The 24,633-nt window shown below is 45.2% G+C and overlaps 1 protein-coding gene across 1 annotated transcript in view; it reads right to left on the reverse strand.

Annotated features, from left to right (window-relative positions):
• Positions 1 to 24,633, reverse strand: part of lrriq1 (leucine-rich repeats and IQ motif containing 1) — a 226,967-nt gene that overhangs the window by 105,970 nt on the left and 96,364 nt on the right. The window contains exon 14 of the mRNA XM_078568561.1: positions 13,776 to 13,869. Coding sequence (XP_078424687.1) covers positions 13,776 to 13,869 — 94 coding nt within the window. The remainder of the gene's footprint in view (positions 1 to 13,775; positions 13,870 to 24,633) is intronic.

The following is a 24,633-nucleotide window of genomic DNA, read 5'->3' on the forward strand; positions in this document are numbered from 1 at the left end:
AGTGTCAGAGACCTCGGCTGCCACTGCCTCTGCCTTCTGTGGATATGTGTCAGTAAGGTGATAACCAGATTGTTAACGCCAGCCTACTCTAGAACTAGCACCCACCGAGGTGCATGTATCTGTATTGGTGGAGGGTGCAGGTGAACGCAGTGACGGGTCTTCATTTGATGGCTCCCTTGCCTCATCAGAGGTGGTCCTGGGGCTGGGGCTGAGGCACTTGCTGGAACTCTTCCTCTGCCTTTTCCTGCTGGTAGCTGGAATAGGGAGAAGAGATAATTAGTGATTGACTAGGCAGGCTGCAGCATTGAGTGGTGAGGTAAGAGGACCCCCAGCTCTTATTCTGAGGAAAGAGGATCTCCCGCCATTCCTGGACAATCTGGAGGGGAATCCCCGGGAGGCATTCCTGAAGTGTGGGGCAGAGGGTTTTGGCCTTTTTGGTGCCATGTTGAAGCAGAACTGTACTACACACCTGGCCTGCAGTGAGTGAATGTCTGTGCGGGTGCCATTTCAATATGGCGCCAGGACCTTTGACGTCAATGGCAGGGCGGACGAATCGCTGACTGCCTCACCACGAGATTCGACAAGCTCCTCGTTGATGCATAAGTAATGAGCTGAAAAGCGCAAAATCGGGCAGATAAATCCGACCCGCCCCCAAGGAATCATGCCAACTTTCTTGAGATAAAAACAAATAACTGCGGATGCTGGAAATCCAAAACAAAAACAGAAACAGAAATACCTGGAAAAACTCCGTTCTGTTGAAGGGTCATGAGGACTCGAAACGTCAACTGCGCTCTTCTCCACCGATGCTGCCAGACCTGCTGAGTTTTTCCAGGTATTTCTGTTTCTGTTTTTGTGATGCCAACTTTCTCATCCACCATAGCAATTAGTATCCAGAATGAAAAATTCCACCCACAGTCTTTCCAGAAAGCTCACTTCTTGTTGTCATGATTTTTTTAGTTATGCCTTTCGGTCAACATTTAAGCTTCAAATTGCTCTTAAGCCTTATAGTGGAGTTTTTCTTTGTAAACAGCTCGTGTAACAATGCAGTTATAGGCATTCTGCCACTAGATGGAAATCTTGTACCTCTGTTACCATTGTTACAGCAACCCTAAATCAACCTCTAAACCTGCTAGTGTGTCTGTGTTAATTACTTTCCTTTATGTTTTTGAAATTATGTGTAAGTTTTAAAAGTTTGTGCCGAGTTTAAAAACCGTTGCTGCAACTTTATTTATGATGCTGTGTTTTTGTTCGAATATTTTTTTAAATTCTGCTGTCATCAGTCCTTCTTACTCCAACCCCAGTGCAGCTTTGAAGTTTAATGATGCTGTCAGCTTTACTCCAGCTCTCCATAAATTATTTTTTTCAATTGCTTCTGCTTCCTCCAGCTCCGGTCAAGGTACCAATAAATTTTTCACTGGTTATGTCGGCCTCACTTCCTTTAGCGCCAGATCGGCTCTGTGTTAATTTTTTAATGGTAGCAGTAGCTGTTGTCAAGTCCACTTGCTCTAGCCCCAGTTCTAGTCTCAAGCTTTACGACATCATCAGCCTTGGTTCTGGTTTAAATTTCCACAGCACTGTGAGCCCCATGCCAGTTCTCCGTTAATTGTTCAGTCTCTGTGTCAGCCTCTGTTCCTCCAGTCTAAGTCCAGCTCTAGATTTTTTCATAGCCCCATTGGTTTCACTTTCTCCTGTCCCAGCATAACTCAGTAAATTTTTACATGGCTCTTGTTTCTCTAACACTTGCCTATCTTTGGGTAAATTTTTAAACGACCTTGTCAGTTTCCATTCCTGCTGCTCAGAGTAAATTTTTAAATGGCATTTTTCACTTCACTTGCCTCCCACCCTAATCCACTTCAAAATAATTTCTTCAATGGTCTCAGTTGGTGGACAATTTTTAATTGCGCTTGGCTCCTAAAACTCCATGTACATGTATTATTCTTTTTAATGGCCTCAGTTGATGGACACTTTTAAAATCAACAGTTCCTCCATACTTAGTCAGAGTCTTAATATTTTTTTTAAGTGATTGCAATTAGCAGAAAGTTTGCATTTGGACTTGCTTCCTACAGGCCTGGTATATGCTAAAATACTAGAGTTGGTAATGCTGTCATACCTCCAGTGCATTGCAATCAATGGGCAATGCCAGAACAGAAATGGCAATGACTCTTATTTGCTCCAGAAGTGTAAACCCCACCCCGGACTAATTAAAGCCAACACGTTTAAAAGGCATTTTATTTCCTATGAATAATTATGAGCAAGGCAATGGGAGATTCACTAGTGTTTACAATTGCATTAAATCATCAGTGGAAGCCGCATCTTTATATTATGAGGGTGTAATTGGTGCATGAGGGTGAAATTTATTTACAAATTATTGCAGTATACTGGCTTAATAATACAGTAAAACGAAATAGAAAGGGCTGGATTTTGCAGTCAGCAATGAAGTAACGGTGCTCATTGCTGACCTCGAAGAAAGCTGCCCATAAAGGTCAAGCAGTGTCCACGATGTGGGCTTCCTCTTTCCCGATGTCAGTTTGTTTCTGATGCTGTCAAGGGGATCTCCAGGTGTCCAACAACAGTGATATCATTAAACAGGGTAAGCAGCAAAATATATTGATGCATTCTCATAGACAGCAAACCAGGAAATAAAAAACAATGATCCCATCACATTTGATTTTACATTTTTACACGTCGTGAGATAAATTATTGGAACATACCCATGGGACTAAGGTAGAAGATAAAATATAAACTTTAAAAAATTTAAAATAAGTGAATTTTTCTTTATCATATTAGAGAAATTTAACACTCAGGAAATGAAAATAAAATTTCAGGGCCAGTCAGACCATTTAGCAGTGATTCTGAACTTAGTATGCTGTTAAAAACCCAGTTACACTTCATTCAACAAGATGGTACTTTCTCAAGGGTTCTTACAGTGAAACTAAGAATGTTAATGTAGAAATTCTCATCAGTTCAATGGTTTCTAATTGATTGCATTCTGGGGGGACTTCAACAGCGCACCTCATGGGCAAGTATAGAATTACTCACAGCAAATTTTGGATCTCTGCGTTTAACTGCGCATGTGCAGACCCCTGAAATTGCTGTCAGTTTTAGAGGAAAACTCTGTTTCCCTATCATTACTACTACAAATTCCAGACCAAAGCATATAAGAAATCATTGCAATTATAAGAATTAAGTAATGTAACACATTTTCTGCAATGAAGAACATGTGTTATATTAAGCACTGCAATTTCTTCATGGCAAATTGTGCATGCACTTTTTAAAACAACTACATAATGTTATCCAATGTTTGTTTTACACTTATATGAAGTATTTAAACAGCCATTAAACTAGTGATAATTTTGATGATTTTGGGCTCTCTCCTTTCTGAATGGGAAACTAAAATAAATCTTGTATAAATTAAAACATATATTTACTCGTTCGCTGTAAATCTATTCTCAACAGAAATGCAATCATTTGTAAACCTACATGCCTGAGCTACCTGGTTCTTATCACATAGGTATTCCAAACTTCCCTGCATGTGGTAAGAAGTGGAGGGTTCCTGCTATATGTAACAAGAAGCAATAAAATAGTCATGATTAATTTATCCAAGAGCAATGTTCAGTCTGGTTGCCCTATGACAGCAATGATCTGTGGGTTCTACTGTTGATTGCACGTTTAAGCCAAATGCTTATAATGAGCTCTGATTATGAACTTTGAGTAACCTTATTCCTAAGACCCTGAATGATAGCAGTTCCCATATGTATGATGCTTTCATCTCCATGCCAGCTTAACACTCCCCAAAATGAAAAGTACTAAGAAATGTTTGGTCCTGCACAAGTGAAATTTTGCTTATAACATGTGCATTTCACATGCTTTACATTCAAAAACTTTAAAGAACACAATAACTGTTTATCACAACTAGCTAACAGTTTCCAAGCACCATTCCATGGATCGCAAAACAATGTCAGGTTTCAATGTCTCATTATACATTGCAATTAACCAAAGGTCAACCAATATGCAGCAACTGTTCACTCAGTAGTATACAGTTAGAACATTGTGTCGCTCAATCATCAATTAGAATAGAAATTTTCTTCTACTGAATGGGAAGGAGTGGCCATCACTAATTAATGCTTTGATGTTTTTCTGGTCCATGTTTGGAGACGCTTGATAGAATAGATCAGCAACATTGTGTGCTATTTAGAAGGTAGCTAATTAAAGTGCCACAGTAAAAACAATACACAATAATGTTCCAATTCAGTATTATACTCCGTGTTCTATGAATTTCTAGGATCAGCTTATTTTGCTTACATTGTTGTGGGGATAAAGTGACTAAGTGATTCTGCAAAACAGTATTTAGAACTGACTATTAAACTGGTAATTTTTAGCTAGATAGTGGGGCAGTATTCCACAACACTGTAACAAGAGATGTACGGATAGCTATAAACTCACATACCTGCGATTCAAGATTTTAGCCAGTAATTTACTGGATCACACTTATATGTAAATTAGGCTAGTTTCTGTACTGACTTTGCTCATGTAAACCTACAACATTTCCTGCAGAGCTCATTTTTGATGTAAATTTTCCTCAAGTTATGCTGCTGCTTTCATCACTCTTCTCAAAAATCCTAGTTAACCTTTCTGTATTTGCAAACTGCGGCCCAATGTTAACCTCCCTTTCCTATCTAAATTTTTTGGATGTGTTGTCACTCCTCAAATCCAGCATTCCCACAATTTCAAATTTGAATCCCTGCAATCAGTTTTCCAGCACAGCCACAGTACTGAAAAGGCACTTGTTAAAATTACAAATGACATTCTTTGTGGCTGTGACCATCATAAGTGATCCCTTCTCATCCCTTCCCAATCTGCAGCTTTCAGCTCAGTTGAACACACCATCCTCCTCCAACACCTCTTCTCCATCATCCAGCTGGTTGGAAATACCCTGGTTTGGTTCCATTGTTATCTATAAAAACACAGCCAGAGACTCAACTGCAACGGCGTCTCTCCCCCCCCCCCCCTCTTATTCTGTTACCTTGGGAGTTCCCCAAAAATCTCATCTTGGCCCTCTTCTATTTCTCATCTACATGTTACCCCTCAGTGATATAATCCAAAAACACAGCTTCAAGGTCCACACACGTCGACAACAATTGGCTCGGTCTCACCACTAACTCAGCAGAACTGTCAACAGTCTCTGATTTGTCACACTGCTTGTCCGAAATACATAATGGATGAGTAGAAATTTACTCCAACTAAATATTGGGAAGGCTTCATTGTCTTTGGGCCTTGCTGTTCCCATCCCTTCAGTTGAATGAAACAGTTTACAACTTCGTTTGAGTTTCTAACCGCATATCCACACAATCACCAAGACTGCCCAGGTCCACATGCATAATGTCGTTCAATCTTCCCTCAGCTCATCTGCTGCTGAAACCCTCATTCCTGCTTTTGTTACTTCTAGACTTGACGGTTCCAATGCTCCCCTAGCCGGCTTTCCAACTATAATCCAACATAACTTATGCTCATCCAAAACTCTGTTGCCCAGGTCTTAACTAGCCCCAAATCTTATTCGCCCATCACCCCTATACTTATTGACCTTGACTAGCTCTCAAACCGACAACGCCACAATTTTGAAGTCCTCATCCTTCGACAGAATTTTCCACTTCCACCTGCGGGGGTGAATCGTAGTGGGCAGGGGCACTAAATTTGCTGGAAAATGTCTATTTCTCACCAACTGGAAATTAATTTAGAATTTTGTTCTCCAGACTTGATGGTGGGTTAACAGTGGGTTGGGTTTCCTGCTGATTTATGTCAGGAACCACATTTGTGTTCATTTGCACCTTATGAATGCTCATTAAAAGGCTAACTCCCCAGAATTATGATTCCCCTCTAAATTAAGTGGGCCTTCAGTGTAATTAGAATGGTCTGTTTCCCAACTGTATATGTGCCACGCATCTGGTGAGCTTCAGTTCATCAATGACTTGGAGGTCAGTAGACACTGCTTTCGTCCACCTTTAGGAGCGTTGCTGCGAGATATCAGGTGCTTTTATCTCATGCTGCACCAAGGCTGGACACAGGAATCAGGACCAGCGGCGAGGGGGTAGACGGAGGCAGGACTCAGCGGGTGTGTGGAACATGAAAAGAGAGGAGGAGATGGGATTACAGGGGAAGTGCTGGTCTAAAGCAAAGTTGTTGGGGGCATATTGAAGAGACTATTCAGGGGGTAGATGCAGGCAGGGCTCAGGGGGGTGTGTGGAACACGAGAAGAGAGGGGGAGACATGCGTCCTGGGCTGGAGCCATGCTGTTGGGGGCATATTGATGAGACTGTCCTTCGAGTCATGGTATTGTAAGTGAGGCAGAGGGAAGCATCTGGATCCTGTAAGTAGCTAGCTGAAAAGTCTTTGAGGGTGGGGGGGGGGGGCGCTGCGGCAGCAGGGGGTTGTGGGGGGTATTGGATGGTGTCATGGGGAGGGAACCCGTAATGTCAGGGTGCAGATGAGCTCGAGAAGGGAAAGGGTCAGGTCGATAAAGGGCACAGCACATCAACATTAAAGGACTCAGGGGGAGAACAGGAATATCCACATGAACAATGATGGGATCAAGGGTAACCAGGGAGGCTGGATAGTGACAGGAGATAGGAGAATTAGGAGGGGGTGAGTATAGAGGAGGATGGGAGGAACCTGGTGGGTGATGGGGGTGGTTGGAAGCTGGTCTCATGGACAAAAGTCAGCAGCACCAATTTTGATCTCACCCAACAATGACGCAGTTCGAAAAACAAGCTAGAAAAAAAATCTATTGGGGAGGGGTGTCTCAGCATGCGGGAGAATTCAGCACAGGAATTTTTGGTTGATTGAAGGGGCACCATATAAATGTCCTGCTCAAACCATGGAGAACATGGATGAGCTGAGTGCTGGACTCAAGGGTCTATTGCACAATGAACAAACTTAACTCCTTCCCTAATGCTGCACATTTAAGCAAAAATCCATTAGGTTTAGGTGCTGCGGTGCATATGGTTTTGATTGGCATCTGATCCTTATGTCTAGGGTCCAACAATCAAGGGCCATGTCTGCTGCACAGAGGCAGCAGGGACTCTACAAGTCTCCATGTTCCCAATACACTGGTCATGGCATTCAAGGCACCGTGTGCGCAGTCAGGACATAAGTGCAAGGATTGGGTGTTGATAGTTATTGTCAAAGCCACTGGAAGACAACTACAAGAAGCCTGACTGTGAATCCTAGGACTTGGGTCTTTTGACCCTAATTAAGACCCACGTTGTGAATGTGCAGTCACATCTAGATGGAAAACTCAGCCACCTGTTGTCCTCCAGAATGATATCATCCTGCAAGCATTTGCCTTGGTATGTCATTTACAGACTGAGGGTAAGTCAAGGGCTAGGAACTGCATTGCTCAATTGTATCCATTCACAGATACAAGCAGGGGTGGAGAATGTAGGCTGAAGGCAACGCTTCCTTCTTCAGAACTTTAAATAGAATGAGGAGCAGAAAGGCCCATCTTTGATTAGCAAATTTCAGGGAATACCAGCGCCTAAGGAACAAGAGCCAGCGGGACCTCAGGATATCCCAGATGCTGATGAGAAGGGGCCAAATCCACGGCCAAGGGTCTATGGAAAACACAGCTCATACATGGAAATGAGCAAACGACAGTGCCACAAGTGCCTTCTCTGGTCGAGGGATATGGTAGCTCACAGTTGCCACATTCTACATGAGGAAGTCGCACCACACAGGTTCGGATGGCACTCAACGTTAGTTGCCCTGAAGGTTACCGCCACATTGAACTTTTTTGATCATTCCAGGGCTCCACTATGGACCTTGGTGGAGTCTCTCAGTTGGCAACACACAAATACATAAGGGAAATGACAGGTACCCTTTTCGGCAATTTCACCATTATGTGTAGTTCCGCATAGATAAAGCAAGCCAGGATGCTGAAGCTGTGGGATTTGTGACGATCTCAGAATTCCAGCAAATGCAGGGCACCGTCGACTGCACACATGGCCTTGAGAGTTCCCTGGCAGCAGGCTGTGAAATTCATTAATAGAAACAGATTTCACTCTCTGACCATCCAGCTAATTTGTGATCACAGAAAACAGCTCCAACGTGTTTGTGCTTGGCACCCAATGGGCTCACAAGACTCGTAAATGAGTCACTCCCAGGTGCCAGAGATATTTGAGGGAGCTCAGTGCTTTCGAGGGTTGGCTGCTTGGTGATAAGGGATAGCTCCAGAAGATATGGCTAATGATGCCTGTTCATCGGCCACAAAGTGCATCTAAGGAGAGATAAAATGTTGCACATTCAGCCATAAGGTCCTTAATACAGCAAACTATCGACTTCTTAAAGATGCGTTTCTGATGTTTGGATCGGTCAGGTGGGGCTCTTGAATACACACCACAGAGATTGTCCCCGCATCACTGTTGTTTGCTGCACCCTGCACAAACTAGTGTTGCTAAGTGGAGATGTGTTGCCAGAGAGAGAGAGCGACATGGGGGAGTTAGATATCTGCATGGATGAATGGTACTTGGAATGGGATGAATCTGAAGAGGGCGATGATTCAGACGAGCCACATGTGGATGCCATAGCACAGGCATGATGCAATAGGCTTTCCTGTGACAACCTCATAGCTACGAGATTTCTACAGGAATAAGGTGAAGATAAGTTGTCACGATTGAAGTTCTCTTCAGGCTTCGATGCAGGGGACACAAGAAAAGCTCTGGAGCATTTGGTGGCATTTTCAGGCCTCTGCGTTGCTTGACTCCAAGCATGTCAATGTGGCTGTGTCCAAACTATCTCAGTTATGGAGGAATGGTCACTTTATACAAGGTTTGACTAATACGTGGCCGCTTTCCTCCCCAGCACGTGCTTGTGCACTACCATTAACCGGAATGCAGCCCTTGCCCCACACCTCCAACTTGCCTCAACCAGAGTGCTGCCCTTGCCCCACATCTCCAACTTGCCTCAACCAGAGTGCTGCCCTTGCCACGCCCCAGCCCAACCCCCCCCACCCCCGCAACTTGCCTCAACCACAGTATAGTCCTCGCGCCAGCACTGCACTGTCAGCCAACCAAGAAAATGCAATTTGCCTGTTCTCTCGCCTGAAGGTGCAGCGCCTCAACCTTGAGGTCCAACAGGCAACCCTCGCGAGCACTGCGCAACGTTACTGTGCACTCACCCCCTGAGTCTCCCATGAAGTGCAACTTGACAGATGCATGCCTTATAAATGTTGTTCTGAAACACGCCATCGTGCAATCACGCCAACATGTTCAGATGATCCAGCATAGGGTTGAGAAGGTGGTGGTGAGCTGCAATCCTTCCGGCGAGCTGGGCTTATAATGATATGCAGATGTATTACAATGAAATTTCCGACGTCCAGCAGTGGGAAACATGGTCCACCATTGATGGGTGGAGCAGATGATTGCAAATGTGTTCATGACAGCATGAAAATGATTTTTGGCCTACCTGCCATATTATCTGCTCATGACCGCCATGACTCCCGGTGCCAGTGGGCACGGGCGATTCTGCCCATCGTTGCAGACTTGATTCAAACATGGACAAAAGAGTTGGATTTCAAAGGTGAGATGAGAGTGACTGCCCTTGATATTAATGCAGCAGTTAACCAAGTGTGGCAACAAGAAGTTCTTGTAAAATTGAAGTCAATGGGGATCAGGGGAAAACTCTCTACTGGCCGGAGTCATATTTACTAACAAGGAAGGTGGTTGTAGTTGTTTAAGGTCAATCATCTCAGTCCCAGGACATCCTGCAGAAGTTCCTCAGGGTAGTGTCCTAAACCAAAGCATCTTCAGCTGCTTTATCGATGACCTTCTCTCCATCATAGGGTGAGAATTGATGGTGTTAGTTGATGATTGCACAATTTTCAGTCCCATTTAGCAACTCCTCCGATAATGAAGCAGTTAGGGCCCACGTGCAGCTTGGGCTGCTAAGTGGCAAGACACATTTGTACCACAAATGTGCCGGGCATTGACCATCTCAGGCTATGGGGAATCTAACCATCTCCCCTTAACATTCAACAGCATTCCCATTGCTGAATCCCCCAAGATCAATACCCTGGGGGGTAGTATAGACCAGAAACTTAACTGGACCAGCCATATAAATACTGTGGCTACAAGAGCAGCAGTCACTCACCTCTTGACACCTCAAAGCCCGTTCACCATCTACAAGGCACAAGGGCTGTGATGGAATACAGCCCACTTGTCTGGATGAATGCAGCTCCAGCAACACACAAAAGCTTGACACCGTCCAGGACAAAGCAGCCTTCTTGACTGGCACCCCATCAACCACCTTAAATATTCACTCCCTCCACCACCAGCATATCGTGGCTGCAGTGTGAACAAGATGCACTGCAGCATCTCACCAAGGTTCCTTCAACAACACCTCTCACACTCACGACCTCTATCACCTATAAGGACAAGGGCAGCAGATGCATGGGAACACCATCACATGCAAGTTTCCCTCCAAGGCACACACTACCCTGACTTGGCTATCCTTTCACTGTGGCTCAAAATTCTGGAACTCCCTCCTTAACAGCATTGTGGGTGTACCTAAGCCACAAGGACAGCAGGAATTTAAGAAGGCAGCTCACCACCACCTTCTCAAGGTCAATTAGGGAAGGGCAATAAGTACTAAAATACTGTCCTTGCAAGCGATGCCCACATCCCATGAGCAAATTTTTTAAAACCCTGTTGTAATATCAGGTTATACTGAGAAAAAACAAAAGAGTCTAAAAAGTTAGCTCAGTTCTATTTTACAGAATGTACCAACTACCAAAACTTTGATACCAAACATACAATATGGCCCAGATTTTCTTGGAGTCGGGCTGACCTAATTCTGGAACTCCCGCATGTACCCATGACCGTAACTTGCCCGTAACCAATTCCGGGACTCCTGTACCTGAGCCCGCACCCTTCACTTCCAACTTGGCTGTCTCCAGTGAGGGGGATAGACATCTCATAGCTTCTCTCAATTTTCATGGAGTCAGGCCAGCTTCTTGATGACTCATGGCTCACAGCCCCTCAGAAGAGATATGAAACATGTCAATCAAGCCAAGTATACACTCCACTTCAGTTTGCCCGAAAAGACCCTGCTGAGCTAATGCTTTCAAGAGTGCTCAAAATTGCTCACAATATTCTAAATGTGGTCTGACCAGAGCCTTATAAAGCCTCAGCAGCACATACCTACTTTTATATTCTAGTCCTCTCAAAATAAATGCCAACATTGCATTTGCCTTCCTAACTACCGACTCAACCTGCAAGTTAACCTTAAGAGAATCCTGGACTAGGACTCCCAAGTCCCTTTGCACTCCAGGTTTCTGAATTCTCTCCCCATTTAGAAAATAGTCTATGCCTCTATTCTTCCTACGAAAGTGCATGACCTCACACTTCCCCACGTTGTATTCCATCTGCCACTTCTTTGCCCATTCTCCCAACATGTCCAAATCCTTCTGCAGCCTCCCCGCCTCCTCAATACTACCTGTCCCTCCACCTATCTTTGTATCTTCTGCAAACTTAGCCAGAATGCCCTCAGTTCCTTCACCTAGATCATTAATGTATAAAGTGAAAAGTTGTGGTCCCAACACTGACCCCTGCGGAACTCCACTAGTCACCGGCTGCCATCCTGAGAAGGACCCCCTTATCCCCACTCTACCTCCTGCCAGACAGCCAATCTTCTACCCATGCTAGTACCTTACCTCTAACACCATGGGCTGTTATCTTACTGAGCAGCCTCCTATGTGGCACCTTGTCAAAGGCCTTCTGGAAGTCCATGTAGATAACATCCATTGGCTCTCGTTTGTCTAACCTACTCGTTACCTCCTCAAAGAATTCTAACAGATTTGTCAGGCATGACCTCCCCTTGATGAAACCATGCTGACTTTGCCCTATTTTACCATGCACTTCCAAGTATTCTGAAATCTCATCCTTAATAATGGACTCTATAATCTTACCAACGACCGAGGTCAGGCTAAACGGCCTGTAATTTCTCGTCTTTTGCCTCACTCCCTTCTAAAACAGGGGGGTTACATTAGCGATTTTCCAGTCCTTTGGGACCCTCCCTGACTCCAGTGATTCCTGAAAAATCACCACTAACGCCTCCACTATCTCTTCAGCTGTCTCCTTCAGAACTCTGGGGTGTAATCCATCTGGTCCAGATGATTTATCCACCTTCAAACCTTTCAGTTTTCCTAGCACCTTCTCCTTGGTAATGGCCACCATACACAGCTCTGCCCCCCGACTCTCTTGAACTTTGGGGATGTCACTCGTGTCTTCCACTGTGAAGACTGACGCAAAGTACCTATTCAGTTCCTCCGCCATTTCTTTGGTCCCCACTACTATTTCTCCAGCGTCATTTTCCAGCGACCCAATGTCCACTTTTGCCTCTCTCTTACCCTTTATATATCTAAAAAAACTCTTGCAATCTTCTTTTATATTACTGGCTAGTTTACCCTCATATTTAATCTTCTCCCTCCTTATTTCTTTTTTAGTTGTCCTCTGTTGGTCTTTGTAGGCTTCCCAATCCCCTGGTTTCCCACTGCTCTTCACCGCATTGTATGCTTTCTCTTTGGCTTTTATGCTGTCCCTGACTTCCCTTGTCAGCCATGGTTGCCTCGTCCTCCCTTTAGTATGCTTCTTCTTCCTAGGGATGAATTTTTGCTGTGTCTCCCAAATTACTCCCAGAAACTCCTGCCATTGCTGTTCCACTGTCTTTCCTGGTAGGCTCATCTCCCAGTCAGTTTTGGCCAGTTCCTCCCTCATGCCTCTGTAGTTGCCTTTATTCAACTGTAATACCATTACATCCGATTCCAGCTTTTTCCTCTCAAATTGCAGGGTAAATTCTATCATATTATGGTCACTTCCTCCTAAGGGTTCCTTCACCTTAAGCTCCCTTATCAAATCTGCCCATGCCTTCCTCCAGCAAAAATTGGGCGAACAAGACCCTTTAAACCAAGACTGTCTGCCATGTCAGAAAGTTCCTACTCGAGCCACCTGCATCGGTAGCAAAACTCAGGCCCAATCTCTCAGATAGAAAAAAATATTTTATCCTGATGGCCTGGTATCTTCACCTTGATGAGACTGGGCAATCAAAGCCATGCAGCTTGCAAATTAAAATCCTTGAAGCTGAGTCAGAGAGAAGACCTTCATCTCCTCAGTCCAAGAAGTAGCTGCTCTTACGTCTGACAAATTTGAAAACTTGAAGAAATGCAAAGAAGATCTGGCAGAATTTGTTTTCTGATCAAAGTTCCAATTCTACTGCTGTTGTGCAAATGTCCATCCACGCCAGTCCCAAAAATTTTGAGCTTTATGTCTCTTACTTATCAATCTAACCTTTTAAAAAAAATTATACTTCTTGTACATTCCTCAAATATGCGACATCATACATGGAGAAATTTAAATAATTTAATGTTACAAGTAACTTCTTTTAGTCTAACAACAGATATGAAAGTGCACTCTTTTAACACTTTTCAGGGTCCCTTGCAGCAACTGCAAATTGCTGACTAAATTCACATAATATATTATCTTTGTATTACAATTTATTTGTCAGGAAAACAGAACCATATGATTAATTTAAAAGATGAACGAAATTAACCCATGAATTCCTACTTTTTATACAATTAACACATTATTAGTCTATACAATTAGAACTGATTTTACATGTGATATGACATGTGAAATACTGTCATTTAAATTTTTATACTGTCATTTAAATTCAGTAATATACTATCCTGCCCGCCAGACAGCAAAGCTTGAAAAATAGGTTTGGCTCACCTCCAGCCTGACTCTTGTTGAAATGGATTCCCATCTAGTAACAACTCCAGCAGACTATGACATCCATTAAGACTTAAAAGGAAGCTCTTGAGATCTATGATAAAGAAAACATATTCAAAACTGATTGAAGCAGATAAAACAAATAATATGGGTAATATATATGTTCTAAAAAATCAAGAATGTTGGAAAAACAATTTTAAGGGCATGACTTTTACAAAGGGAAATGTATTAATTTTCTATATTTTACAATATTAAGGACTTTGTCAGTTTACGACACTGCAACTTATAAATTACAATGGAGCGCTTTTTTTCCAATGCACAACAAAGTAGAAAACAATAAGTTGAAATTTCACCCCCACATTCAAAAAAAAACCTATAGATCTGACTTACATCACATTATATGGGACAAAAGGTTTAAAGTTACATATATACTTGTAATTCAATAATGCTATGCTGAAGTAGCAATTGAATTTGTGCTAGCCGCAAACAATCTAGTATATGGCAGATCTGTCAACTCCTGTGAAGAGGAAAGGTGGGTTAATATATAGACTCTTTCTGCAGTTTTACATATTTTACAGGTACTGACAGACCAGTTGAGTATCTCCAGAATTAACTACTTGTATTTCTGCAGCAATTGAACTTCTTATCTTTTCAAATCTAGTAAACGGGATTAAATTGTTTAACTCTTTGGTTAACTACAAGGTATCCCAGTGGCACCATCACAACAACTTATCGGTCTTAAGGTGGCCTTACACGACAGTATTGTTGGGATGGCACAACTATCTTAACCCATGGAGTAAACAATCGACTACTCTTCGAAGATATGTAGAGAATAATTTTTGCCTTCAATGCCCGCAGTGCATGCTTTGTGAGCCGGAAGTGTACACAAGGAATCCGAACACGTAATTCCAAAATTTTAACCGATGAAAATTCCCAGCAAGTGCCCCCAGAATGCAAAGCTCTTTATCAGCAGTGCTAAACATGAAAATACGCCATTCATGATATGAATGATTACTTTCATTTCATACAAAATCAAAGAGATAAATACAACATGTACACTATTTGTCAACATAGTCGCATAATCTTGTACAGACCGGTAGGGGTTTTCTGGGCCATTTAGAAATAATCTAACAAAAAAAGTAATTTTGCCTCACTTTAAATCCAACCGCTATACAAAACAAAACACTTGAGGGTTGGATTCCTCTATCAACCTTATCTCAATACAATGTTTCACGTTTGAACAGTTGCAGGCTAGTGAAACAATTAATATGTAAACAATGCAGAATGATTGGCTCAGTTTGTAAATGACAAGACAGTTCCTTGCTAGATTTGCATGGCCAGATATTCAAATTCAGGGAGTCCTGCTGGCTTTGATATATAAAAAAAATGTGCTGTGTAAATCCAAGAATCTATTTAAAATCCCAGAGGGGAAATAAATCATTTGAAACTTCAGAATTAGAAAAAAATTAATTTATTTATATTTCCTTGGAACTGTTTAAACAGATCCCTGTCATGGTAAAAAAAACTCCAAACACTTAAAAACTATTTACAAAAGATTCTTTGTTTTTGAAATTACAGTCCATTTATTATCTTGTTCACTAGAGAAGTTAGGTGGAAAGTTACCTACTGTAAATACATTACTATATCATGCGACTGCTGTGATTGTTCATCTTCTGCAAAATAAGTTCACCTGATACTGTCAACTTAAAATGAGGTCTGATATGATGTAAAATTGCTTTCAAAAAGTAGTGTTGGGATCTTATGGAGGCATAGGATAAGACTAATAGCTAAGAGCAATTACCAGTCACCACCTGATGTTCAATTTGGTAGCTGGTTGGGAATAGGAGACAAAGAGACTAAGGATAAAGCGTTCATTCTCTGATTTGCAATATGCGACAAATGATGGTCCCCAGGGAGCTGGATTTGGGCATCAGCTTTTCACCATATATATCAGATGACGCTAAGTTAGGAGGCCCTAACCAAAATAGTTTAACTCTGGTTTGAGGCAGCAAAAAGTATCTTATTATATATAATTTATGTTTTAAGTTGTGCAGAACTTAACACATTTCACAGGTCATGCTACAATATAGATACATAGTTTGTTCCAGAGAGCATTAGAGCAGTAAATGTTTTGTACACAATTCAGTATATATTTAGGTGGTATTGCTGATGACAGATTTGGGCTGTTAGAATTTTTAGGTCTTTTTCAATCCTCAAGCTTGTGTATCATAAATCATTCTTTCCTCATACATTTGAGGCTGTCTGTTCTTGCCAAATAATCAAAATAAGTTTTATAAGTGGTAAAGATATCTAGGAAATAGGAACAGGAGTAGGCCATTCAGCCTCTCTAGCCTGTTCCATGAATCAGTCAGATCATTGCTGATCGGTACTTCAATTGCATTTACCAAACTTTGCTCAATCTGCCATGATACCCTTATCTGACAAAAATCTAAAAATCTCAGTCTTGCAAATTCAAATTGACTTAGCATCCACAATCTTTTGTGGGAAAGTGTTTCAAATTTTCATCATCCTTTTTTGTGAAAAAAGTGCTTAATGATTTCATGCTGAATTCATTTACTCTAATTTTAAGATTGTGCCCTGTTGTCCAGATTCCATCACCAGGGGAAATAGTTTCTCTTTATCTAACTTATTGAATTCCTTAATCATTCTATACACCTCTATTGATCATTCCCCAGTCTTGAGGGAAGACAAGCCAAGTTTGTGAAACCTCATTAATCTTTTGTTATATTATTTTAATCTTTTACATTATTTTATCATTCTATGAAATCTGCAGTGTACCCTCACCAAGATGAATATGCAGGACTCCAAATGGGGTCTGATCAATGTCTGTGCATTTTACCCATAAATTCCTACCTTTTGTATTCCATTCTCCTAAAGATAAAGACCAACTTTCCATTCTTCAACTTTTGCACCTGTGCAGTGACTTTTTGTGCTTTGTGCATATGGGCCAAAATCCATTTGTCTTCCACAGCTTCTAGTCTTTCACCATTAACAAAATTATCTGATTTGCCTTTCTCGCTGGATCAGGTGTGGGAACTGTTTGGGGAAGAGTCGGAGCAGGAAGAAGAGTCAATTATAGCACAACAGTCAAAGGTTCTTTGACATTGTACTAGACACTTTGATAGAGAAGATAGATAGGATGAGAGTTGTGATTTATCCACAGAGGACCAGGAGGCCCTGTGGACAAACTTTGCAAAGGCAGGGGGACTAAACAGCCCTGATAGTCAATGCCAGGCATCTAGCCCCAAGGACCCTGATACGATGCCTCAAAAACTCCAATGACCTCACATGAGTGGTCAAGGCCAGTGAATGTATCCTCAAATGCCATATTCCACCAACTGCACCACTATCCTCAGGCATTGCTGAATCACTACACCCCCATCACTCACAATCCCTATCAAACACAACTCATAGCTAACATTCATAGCTTCATCTCACCCTGATGCATGTAGTACTGCTGCAAGACTCACATCCACACCTCACAGCTTGCAAATACTGCCAGCTATTCAACCATGACAGCCACATCACTCAAACACATTGCACCACTTTCCTCTCTTTTGCAGGACAGGGAGATAAGCAGAGGCAACATCACCCAACAGGTAGGGTACAAGTATGGCCATATGTTCTTGCCCCAATGGATGAGTGTCATGAAGATATTAATGTATATAAGGCTATTGGAAATTATTTTAAATTGGACTTGTAGTAGGGTCTGTGCCTGTGGGTGTGAGTCTTAACTGGATTAAAGCCAGTTAGTCTGGGTGCTTTGATGTATAGTAGTTTTGGGATGTTAAATAGTAAGGAAGTTGGGTATATTTGCATTTTGTTGAATAAACCATTCAAAGGCTGGGGGTGAAATCTTGCACCTAGCTAGGAGACACCAAGCAATATGTTTATATTACTAATAAAATTGGTACTATGAAAGGGGCTTTATTATTAGAAGAGGTGGAGTTCAAAACGCCTGGTAAGACAACGGGCAGAATTTTCTGGATGGCGGGGGGACGGGGCAGGAGTGAGCACGGGCCCAATCGCCGCTCCTGATCGAGTCCGTGCCGTCATTTTACGCGGACAACCCAATTAAGGCCTGCCCAGCGAACTTCCATGGCTCCTGTGCATAGCAGGAATGGGCGGGCAGCGGCGGGCGCACTCAGCCCACCGAGTCCAATGGCGACCCGGCAGCCTTTATAAAGGAAGGCCTAGCAACCTTCAAAAGGCTGCTCACAATGGCTGGGCGAAGGGCTCTGCAGAGGGGCAATGGAGGTTACACAAGTCTGGAGGGTCGGCCATCGGGGCAGGCCAGGCCGGAGGGTAGCTGTTCGGGGCAAGCAAGGCCAAAGGGTAGGGCAGGGGGCCAGTGCGCCCATCGTTCTTCTGATGACTGCCTTGCTGCCCTCCTTGAGGAGGTGGCAGCACGGCGAGAGGTGATGGTTCCCCAGGACGGGAGCAGGAGCCCCCCCCCCCCCCCAGCACCCCCCAGCCCCCGCCCCCCCCCCCCCCCCCCCCAGCACCCCCCAGCCCCCGCCCCCCCCCCCCCAACCCCCCCACCCCAGCCCCCCCCAGCCCCCGCCCCCCCCCCAACCCCCCCACCCCAGCCCCCCCCAGCCCCCGCCCCCCCCCCAACCCCCCCACCCCACATGACAAAATGTGCCTGGGATGAGGTGGCGGAGGTAGTGAGCTGCCGCGACATGGTGCGGCGCACCTGGATCCAGTGTCGCAAGCGCTTGAATGACTTGTTGTGCTCTGGAAGGGTGAGGACAAAGTTGGCATTGGTCACTTAACCCAGCAGATCGGCTTTCCGCCTCTGCTGCCCTCCCCAACCCCCCAAGTCTGAGTGTAGTGACTACATTGAATCATTGCCCATGCCGAGGTCAGCCCGAGAGGTTGGTGAAGAGATGGGTTCCGCACCCACAGTATGCGGTTCACTGGACCCACATGACTGTTTTGGGGGCAGCCTGGAGGAGCTGCATCTAGGCGCAGTGCTGGAACTACAGGGCATGTCCAAGTCAGGGTGATGACATGCTGGGAAGGGAGTTTCAAGGTGGTGTGGCAACGAACCATCTGCTGCCATCTGCGCTCCACGTGCTTGTGCCTCCTTGCTATGGAAGGATATACCATGTGGTGCCTAATGTGCTGTAGGCAGCATGTGGCCAAGGAGGGGGTTGGGGGGTGGGGGGAGGGTGGGGAGAAACAGGCCTAGCACCTTTGTGTGATTGTTCGACAGTGGGATGAGGAGGCACTGGAGCCCTGATATGTCCCACTCTGGTTGGGGTGGGCTGTGCTTGAAGAGAGTCCATGTGCAATTTGCACAAATCAATGCTCTTTTCTAATTTTCAGGAGAAGAATGCTCATAATGCTTCAGAGTGTGTGAGGACTGACAGTGGCCAGGTGCAGTTAGCCAAGAATCCCTGGATTTGGAGAGGTGCCATGCACCCAGGTCCACTGGCGTCAGTGAGGCTGGGGTGCCACAACCAGGTATGTATGCCCAGCAGTGAAGTCAGCATTGTTCTCCCAACAGCCATAGCAATGCTGAATATTAAGTGATTTAATTTTGCAACATGGCTTGACCATTGCTTATGGAAGGATGAGCGCATAATGATCCGGGGGACAGGGATGCACTGTGTCATTGTCTCCACATTAACTGATCCAATGTCCTTGTTCTTCCTTTCAGCATCATCGGAGCAGGACAGGGAGGAGGAGCAGCAGAGGCCCCCTCTCACACCTGACGGCCCTGAAGTCTCACCAGCGTCACACCATCTCTGCCAGGCAGGCACCAGCGCAGATACTAGCACCTCGGTGGGAGTTAGAACATCGGCTAGTGTCCCAGGGCACAACGGTGAGGCACTTTACAGTCACTGGAGGAGCTGGCAGAGACAGAGAGTGCCCATGGCGCCTGCAGTCAGAGGACTGCAGGGGATCAGGTACATGCTCAGTCAGTGTCTGATGATGTGCCTCTGGAGTCGTCCGCAACGCAGCAGGGGCATGAAATGCGGCCGGGTGTGTGGGAGCATCTGGGGGAGATACATGAGGCTACGCTTGGCTTGGTCTCCATGGCGGAGGTGTCCATGTGGACAATCGTCGAAGCTGAGTCACATGTCCAAACATCATGTGTCCTCCATGGAGAGTGGCGACTCTCGTGGAGAGCCTACTCCAAGAGACACATCAGGGCTTCCTGGGGATGCGCCCTTACCAGCAAGCCCACACAACAGCATTGACCTCAGCTGGTCAGTGCCATTGTGGGAGATGGTGTGGGCACCAAGTTTCCCAGCTCGGTGCCCATCCATCCATGGTGAGCAGGGAGGTCCACAGTGACCTCACGTTGGCACAGCAGCTGCCTGTCGTCTCCGCGGGTACCTCTCAGGGCGCTCCAGATGAGGGTGGCAGCTTCTCCGCCCCTCTCCCAGTGACCGTAGCTTCCAGGGAGGCTGCGACGACTGGGGAGATGCCAGCTATAGAACTGGCAGATCCCTCCCAGGCGAGACCAGAACCGGCTCCATGGGCCAGAGGACGACCGCCATGGTCATCATGGCTAAACAGGACAGTAGAGTCAGCAGGCTGTCTCAGATGCCACTCCCAGCGATGGGGCAGCACCAAGACGCAGCATCCGGAAACATAAACATAAGGCACTTTAAGCACACCACGGGTTTATCACTGGTGCTTTTGTGTTGGCCCGAGATGAGGTCTTTATGATTTGCTTTGAATTGGAACACCCTTGTCATTTTGTTTCATTAAGTTCCTTTACCTGTGATATTAAATTCAGACATGTGACCATGGCTGAGGGTGCCTCTTTTCTTCTGCATGTGTTTGGTTTCCAAAAATATTAGGAGTGCTTTGTGGGACGTTCAGCTTTATTAACAAGGCCCTTAGCTACTGTTCCTAACCTGGAAGATTTGGCACTTAGGTATCGAGTATGGAGCTTATAGCCCAGGCTTGTCCTGGAGGTCCATCTGTGTGTGGTCTGCTAGCTGAAGGTTCATTGGATTAAAGCCTCCCGGGTGTCCCTGCCTCCCTGTAGTGTGCCCAGGGCAGCGTCTCCCGCCTCAGCATTTCCCTGTGCGTGCTCATCCTCGGACTCACTGCTGGACTCATCGTGTGTAGCCGCAGCAACTGCGTTGACGTCTTTATCGCCCACTGTGTCCCCTCTTTCCAGCACAAGATTGTGGAGAGCGCAGCATGCAACCACTATCACCGACACACAATCTGGGGGGTACCAGAGTGCGCCCCCACCGAGATGTCCAGGCATCCAAAGTGCATCTTGAGAAGACCGATGGTTCTCTCCACCACAGCCCTTGTGGAGGTGTGGCTCCTATTGTACCGCTGCTCAGCTTCTGTTCTTGGATGGCGGAGAGGCGTCATGAGTCACCTTCTGAGGGGATAGCCCTTGTCACCCAGCAGCCATCTTCAAACCGGGCTGGAGCACTGAAGAGCCCCAGCACCTGGGAGCACCTGAGGATGTAGGCGTCATGGGAGCTGCCTGGGTATCTTGCACAGACTTGTAGAATCAGCATCCTGTGGTCACACACTATCTGCAGGTTCATGAAGTGGAAGCCCTTCCTGTTGACGAAGGCATCGAGCTCACCTGCTGGCGCCTTGATGGCCACATGTGTACAGTCTATTGCACCCTGGAGGCAGAGGAAGCCAGCAATGGCCGCGAAGCCTCTGGCTCGCTGTGTCTGGCTTGCCTGGTCCCAACGGAAGTGGATGAAGGTCAATGCACACCTGAACAGAGCGTCTGTAACCTGCTTGACACAAGTGTGGACAGCTGATTGGAAGACACTGCAAAGATCATCCACCGACCCCTGGAAGGAGCCAGAGGCACACAAGTCAAGGGCAGCGGTGACCTTTAAGGCCACTGGCATGGGGCAACCACCCACACAGTTAGCGGAGATCTCAGGCCCAATCATCTGATAGATAGAGTTGACTGTCTCCCTTGAGGGACAGAGCCTCCTTTGGCACTGCACCTCAGACATATTGAGGCAGCTGCTTCGCCACCTGCATACCCTAGCACGGGTAGTGGCGTCTTCTGTGGCCCCTTCTCCTTGGTCTACCTCTTGGCCCTGCGCCCCTTGTGCCTGCGCCTGTCCGCCCAAAGGTGGCTCCCCTGGAGGCTGAACATGCTCTTCTGGCCTCCTCCCCGTTCTAGCCCTCCCTTTCCTCCTCAGAGGAGGTGCCTCCAGTGGAGAGTTCAGCTCCCATTCCCAGGCTATGGGAAGGCTTCCAGAAACCTGCGGACTGTCAAAAAGCTATGTGCAAAGTCAAGGAACATAGGGGAGTCTGACACCAACTTGGCACAGGGCTTTGCACAGAGCTTCGAGGCCATTCTTTCCAGAGCAGAAGTAGGGGCCAACTCCGTAAGAACATTTGCAAATCCCACTGCAATATAGGGGCTGGTGGCTGAAGTCAGTTTCCATTGCTGAAACCACCCAATGTCTGGGTGCTGCAGTGGAAGCTCAGGCTTCTGTAATGTAAAGTCAGCTTGTTATTAAAGAAGGTCGAAATGTAAGCTCAGCTTTCTGCCATGCAAGCTCAGACTGCTGCCATCATGGCAGCAACAGTGTTCCAAGGGGACGTGTACGGCATCACAGCAATCCATCAAGCTATCCTCCAATGGATTACTCAGATTGCTGAAGGTGGTGGCAGTGGAGCACAAACCTGCTACCTTCTCTGAGGATGATGGCTTTTGTTTTCTCACACCTGCCAGGTCACTAGTGTTGTTGCTGCTGTCCGTCAGCCAGCCAGTCTAGACTACAGCTGCCCAGTGGTGCAGTCTGAAGCTAGACCTTCTGAGAAAGTGCTACTCTGCATTGTCCTGCAAGACCATCTGCAGCCTCCCCCACTGAAAGCCAGAAGCCTTCAACCAGCCATGCTACAACTACTGGGGTAGTCCTGTGCACAAGTATTAGGGAAGGCAAAAGCAGGCAGAAGACAGGCATTAAGGGAATGCAGTGATTAGCAGATATTTGTATGCAAAATGGCGTGGTTTGGTTTATAAATTTGTTGGCTTTTCTTTGGCATTGTGGTCAAGGGGATGGTATGATGGTCAGTAACAGAGAGTAAGTAAAGTGTCAGATGATTGCCGAGTTGAGTATTGGGGTTGCATTTACTGGCAGTTTTATTTGAGGCAAACATGGACAGTACCCCACTAGTCATCCTACAGCTGGTGGAAAGGTGTGCCCCTCATGATGATGAGATTATGCAGCAGACTACCATGAATCTTGACACCTGCTCTGCTAAGTAAAGCAGTCCAGGCAGCAGAAAAATTGCTTCAGCACCCTAATGGTCTGCTCCAACATTTCTTTCATTGTATGCAGGCTGCCCATGTGTGTATGGGTTGCACACCACAATCAAGAACCATGTTGACAGCGTTTGGACTTTGTCATCCAGTAGCCACCTTCTCACTTGTCATGGAAATTCAAATGCAGATGAAATGTGGACTGTCGCAGAATGAAGGCATCATGACTACTACCAGGCAGAGACTGCATGATACTGTATGATTGTGCATCAGGAGGAATAGAATCCCTTTTGGTACTGCTATAGGACAGAGTTGACATACAGAGCCCACAAAGTGACTTGCGTGCAGTCACTGGCACCCCGCATCATGGGGAAGCCCAAGATCTGCAAAAGCTGTGTGCTTGCTCCACTTCCATCTCTCTGGCAAGAGGGAAGGAAAAGTATTCAGTTCTCTTGAAGTACAGAGCCTCATTAGCCTCTGGGAACAGTAAACCAGGAGATGTTGTAATTATCACCTGCTCCAGGGAGGAACTCAACAAAGAAACATTCATGACCATGGTCACCTTCACAAGCACTGGTAATGCTATACTCGCCCTTCTTTGAGGTTGCAGTTGTGGCTGCAGCAAGGGGCACATTTCAGTGAGGACGTCCATAGTGAAGCACAGACATCTGACAGCCTTTTCCTCACTGAGATTCAGGTAGGAGAATTGGTCCCTGAATATCCTGGGTATATATGGTCTCCTGCTGAGGATTCTTCTTCCCTCATCCCTCTTCCAGCAGCTTCTACTGTCACCCAGCTTATACTCCCTGTCATGCCTTAACCCAAGTTGAATGCATGCTACTGCATGTTTGGAAGAAAGCAGTTTGTGCAGAATCCTTGAAGTCAGGCCAAAGTCCTTCAGCACATGTCACACCCCTCCCTGTAGACGTTAACAACTTTAAAGAATTCTAGAAACTACCAAAAGCTTCTACAATTGCAGCAACAGCCAGTAAAAATCAATCAGCAACTAAGCTAAAACCTGTAGATGATCCCTTTAAATAGAGCTGGCTGACAGTTCTTTCTGCTGCTAAATGTGTGTTCAGATGTGCATCTTTAACAGTGAGTATTTGGAGCATGATCTGCCTACATTGCAAATACTCCCTGCATGTGCACCAACATTCCTACCAAAATGGTGCCCGGCATGATTTACACCAGAAGTGCACACTTGTGCTGTGGACACCATTTTGGAAACAAAGAATCTTGAGCATATTTAGTAACTAATTATACTGTTCTAAGGGGGCCATATTTTTTAATTACAACAAAAAAGCACATTTTAGCAAAAACAACAAAATAAAGAATCCTCAAGTTATGCAATAGATAATACATACGCACCTCTTTGTGCTACATACCAGTTTATGAATAAAAGTTTTTAGCTAAAGCAAAACACAAACATACAAAAATATTCTTAGTTGTAGATTATTAATTTCTAATTTAAAAAGGACTCCAAGTTCAATTCTTAAACTGACATTTGATCTTGAATACTCTAAAATGTTTCACACTGGCTCAATGAGTGATGTTCAAAGGCAGCTCAAGCTGTCCTCCTGACCAATGGAGGTGCATGCCCTGACAGAA

Source organism: Cetorhinus maximus, chromosome 22 (assembly GCF_964194155.1).
Source record: "Cetorhinus maximus chromosome 22, sCetMax3.hap1.1, whole genome shotgun sequence".
In the NCBI taxonomy this organism is placed as follows: Eukaryota; Metazoa; Chordata; class Chondrichthyes; order Lamniformes; family Cetorhinidae; genus Cetorhinus; species Cetorhinus maximus.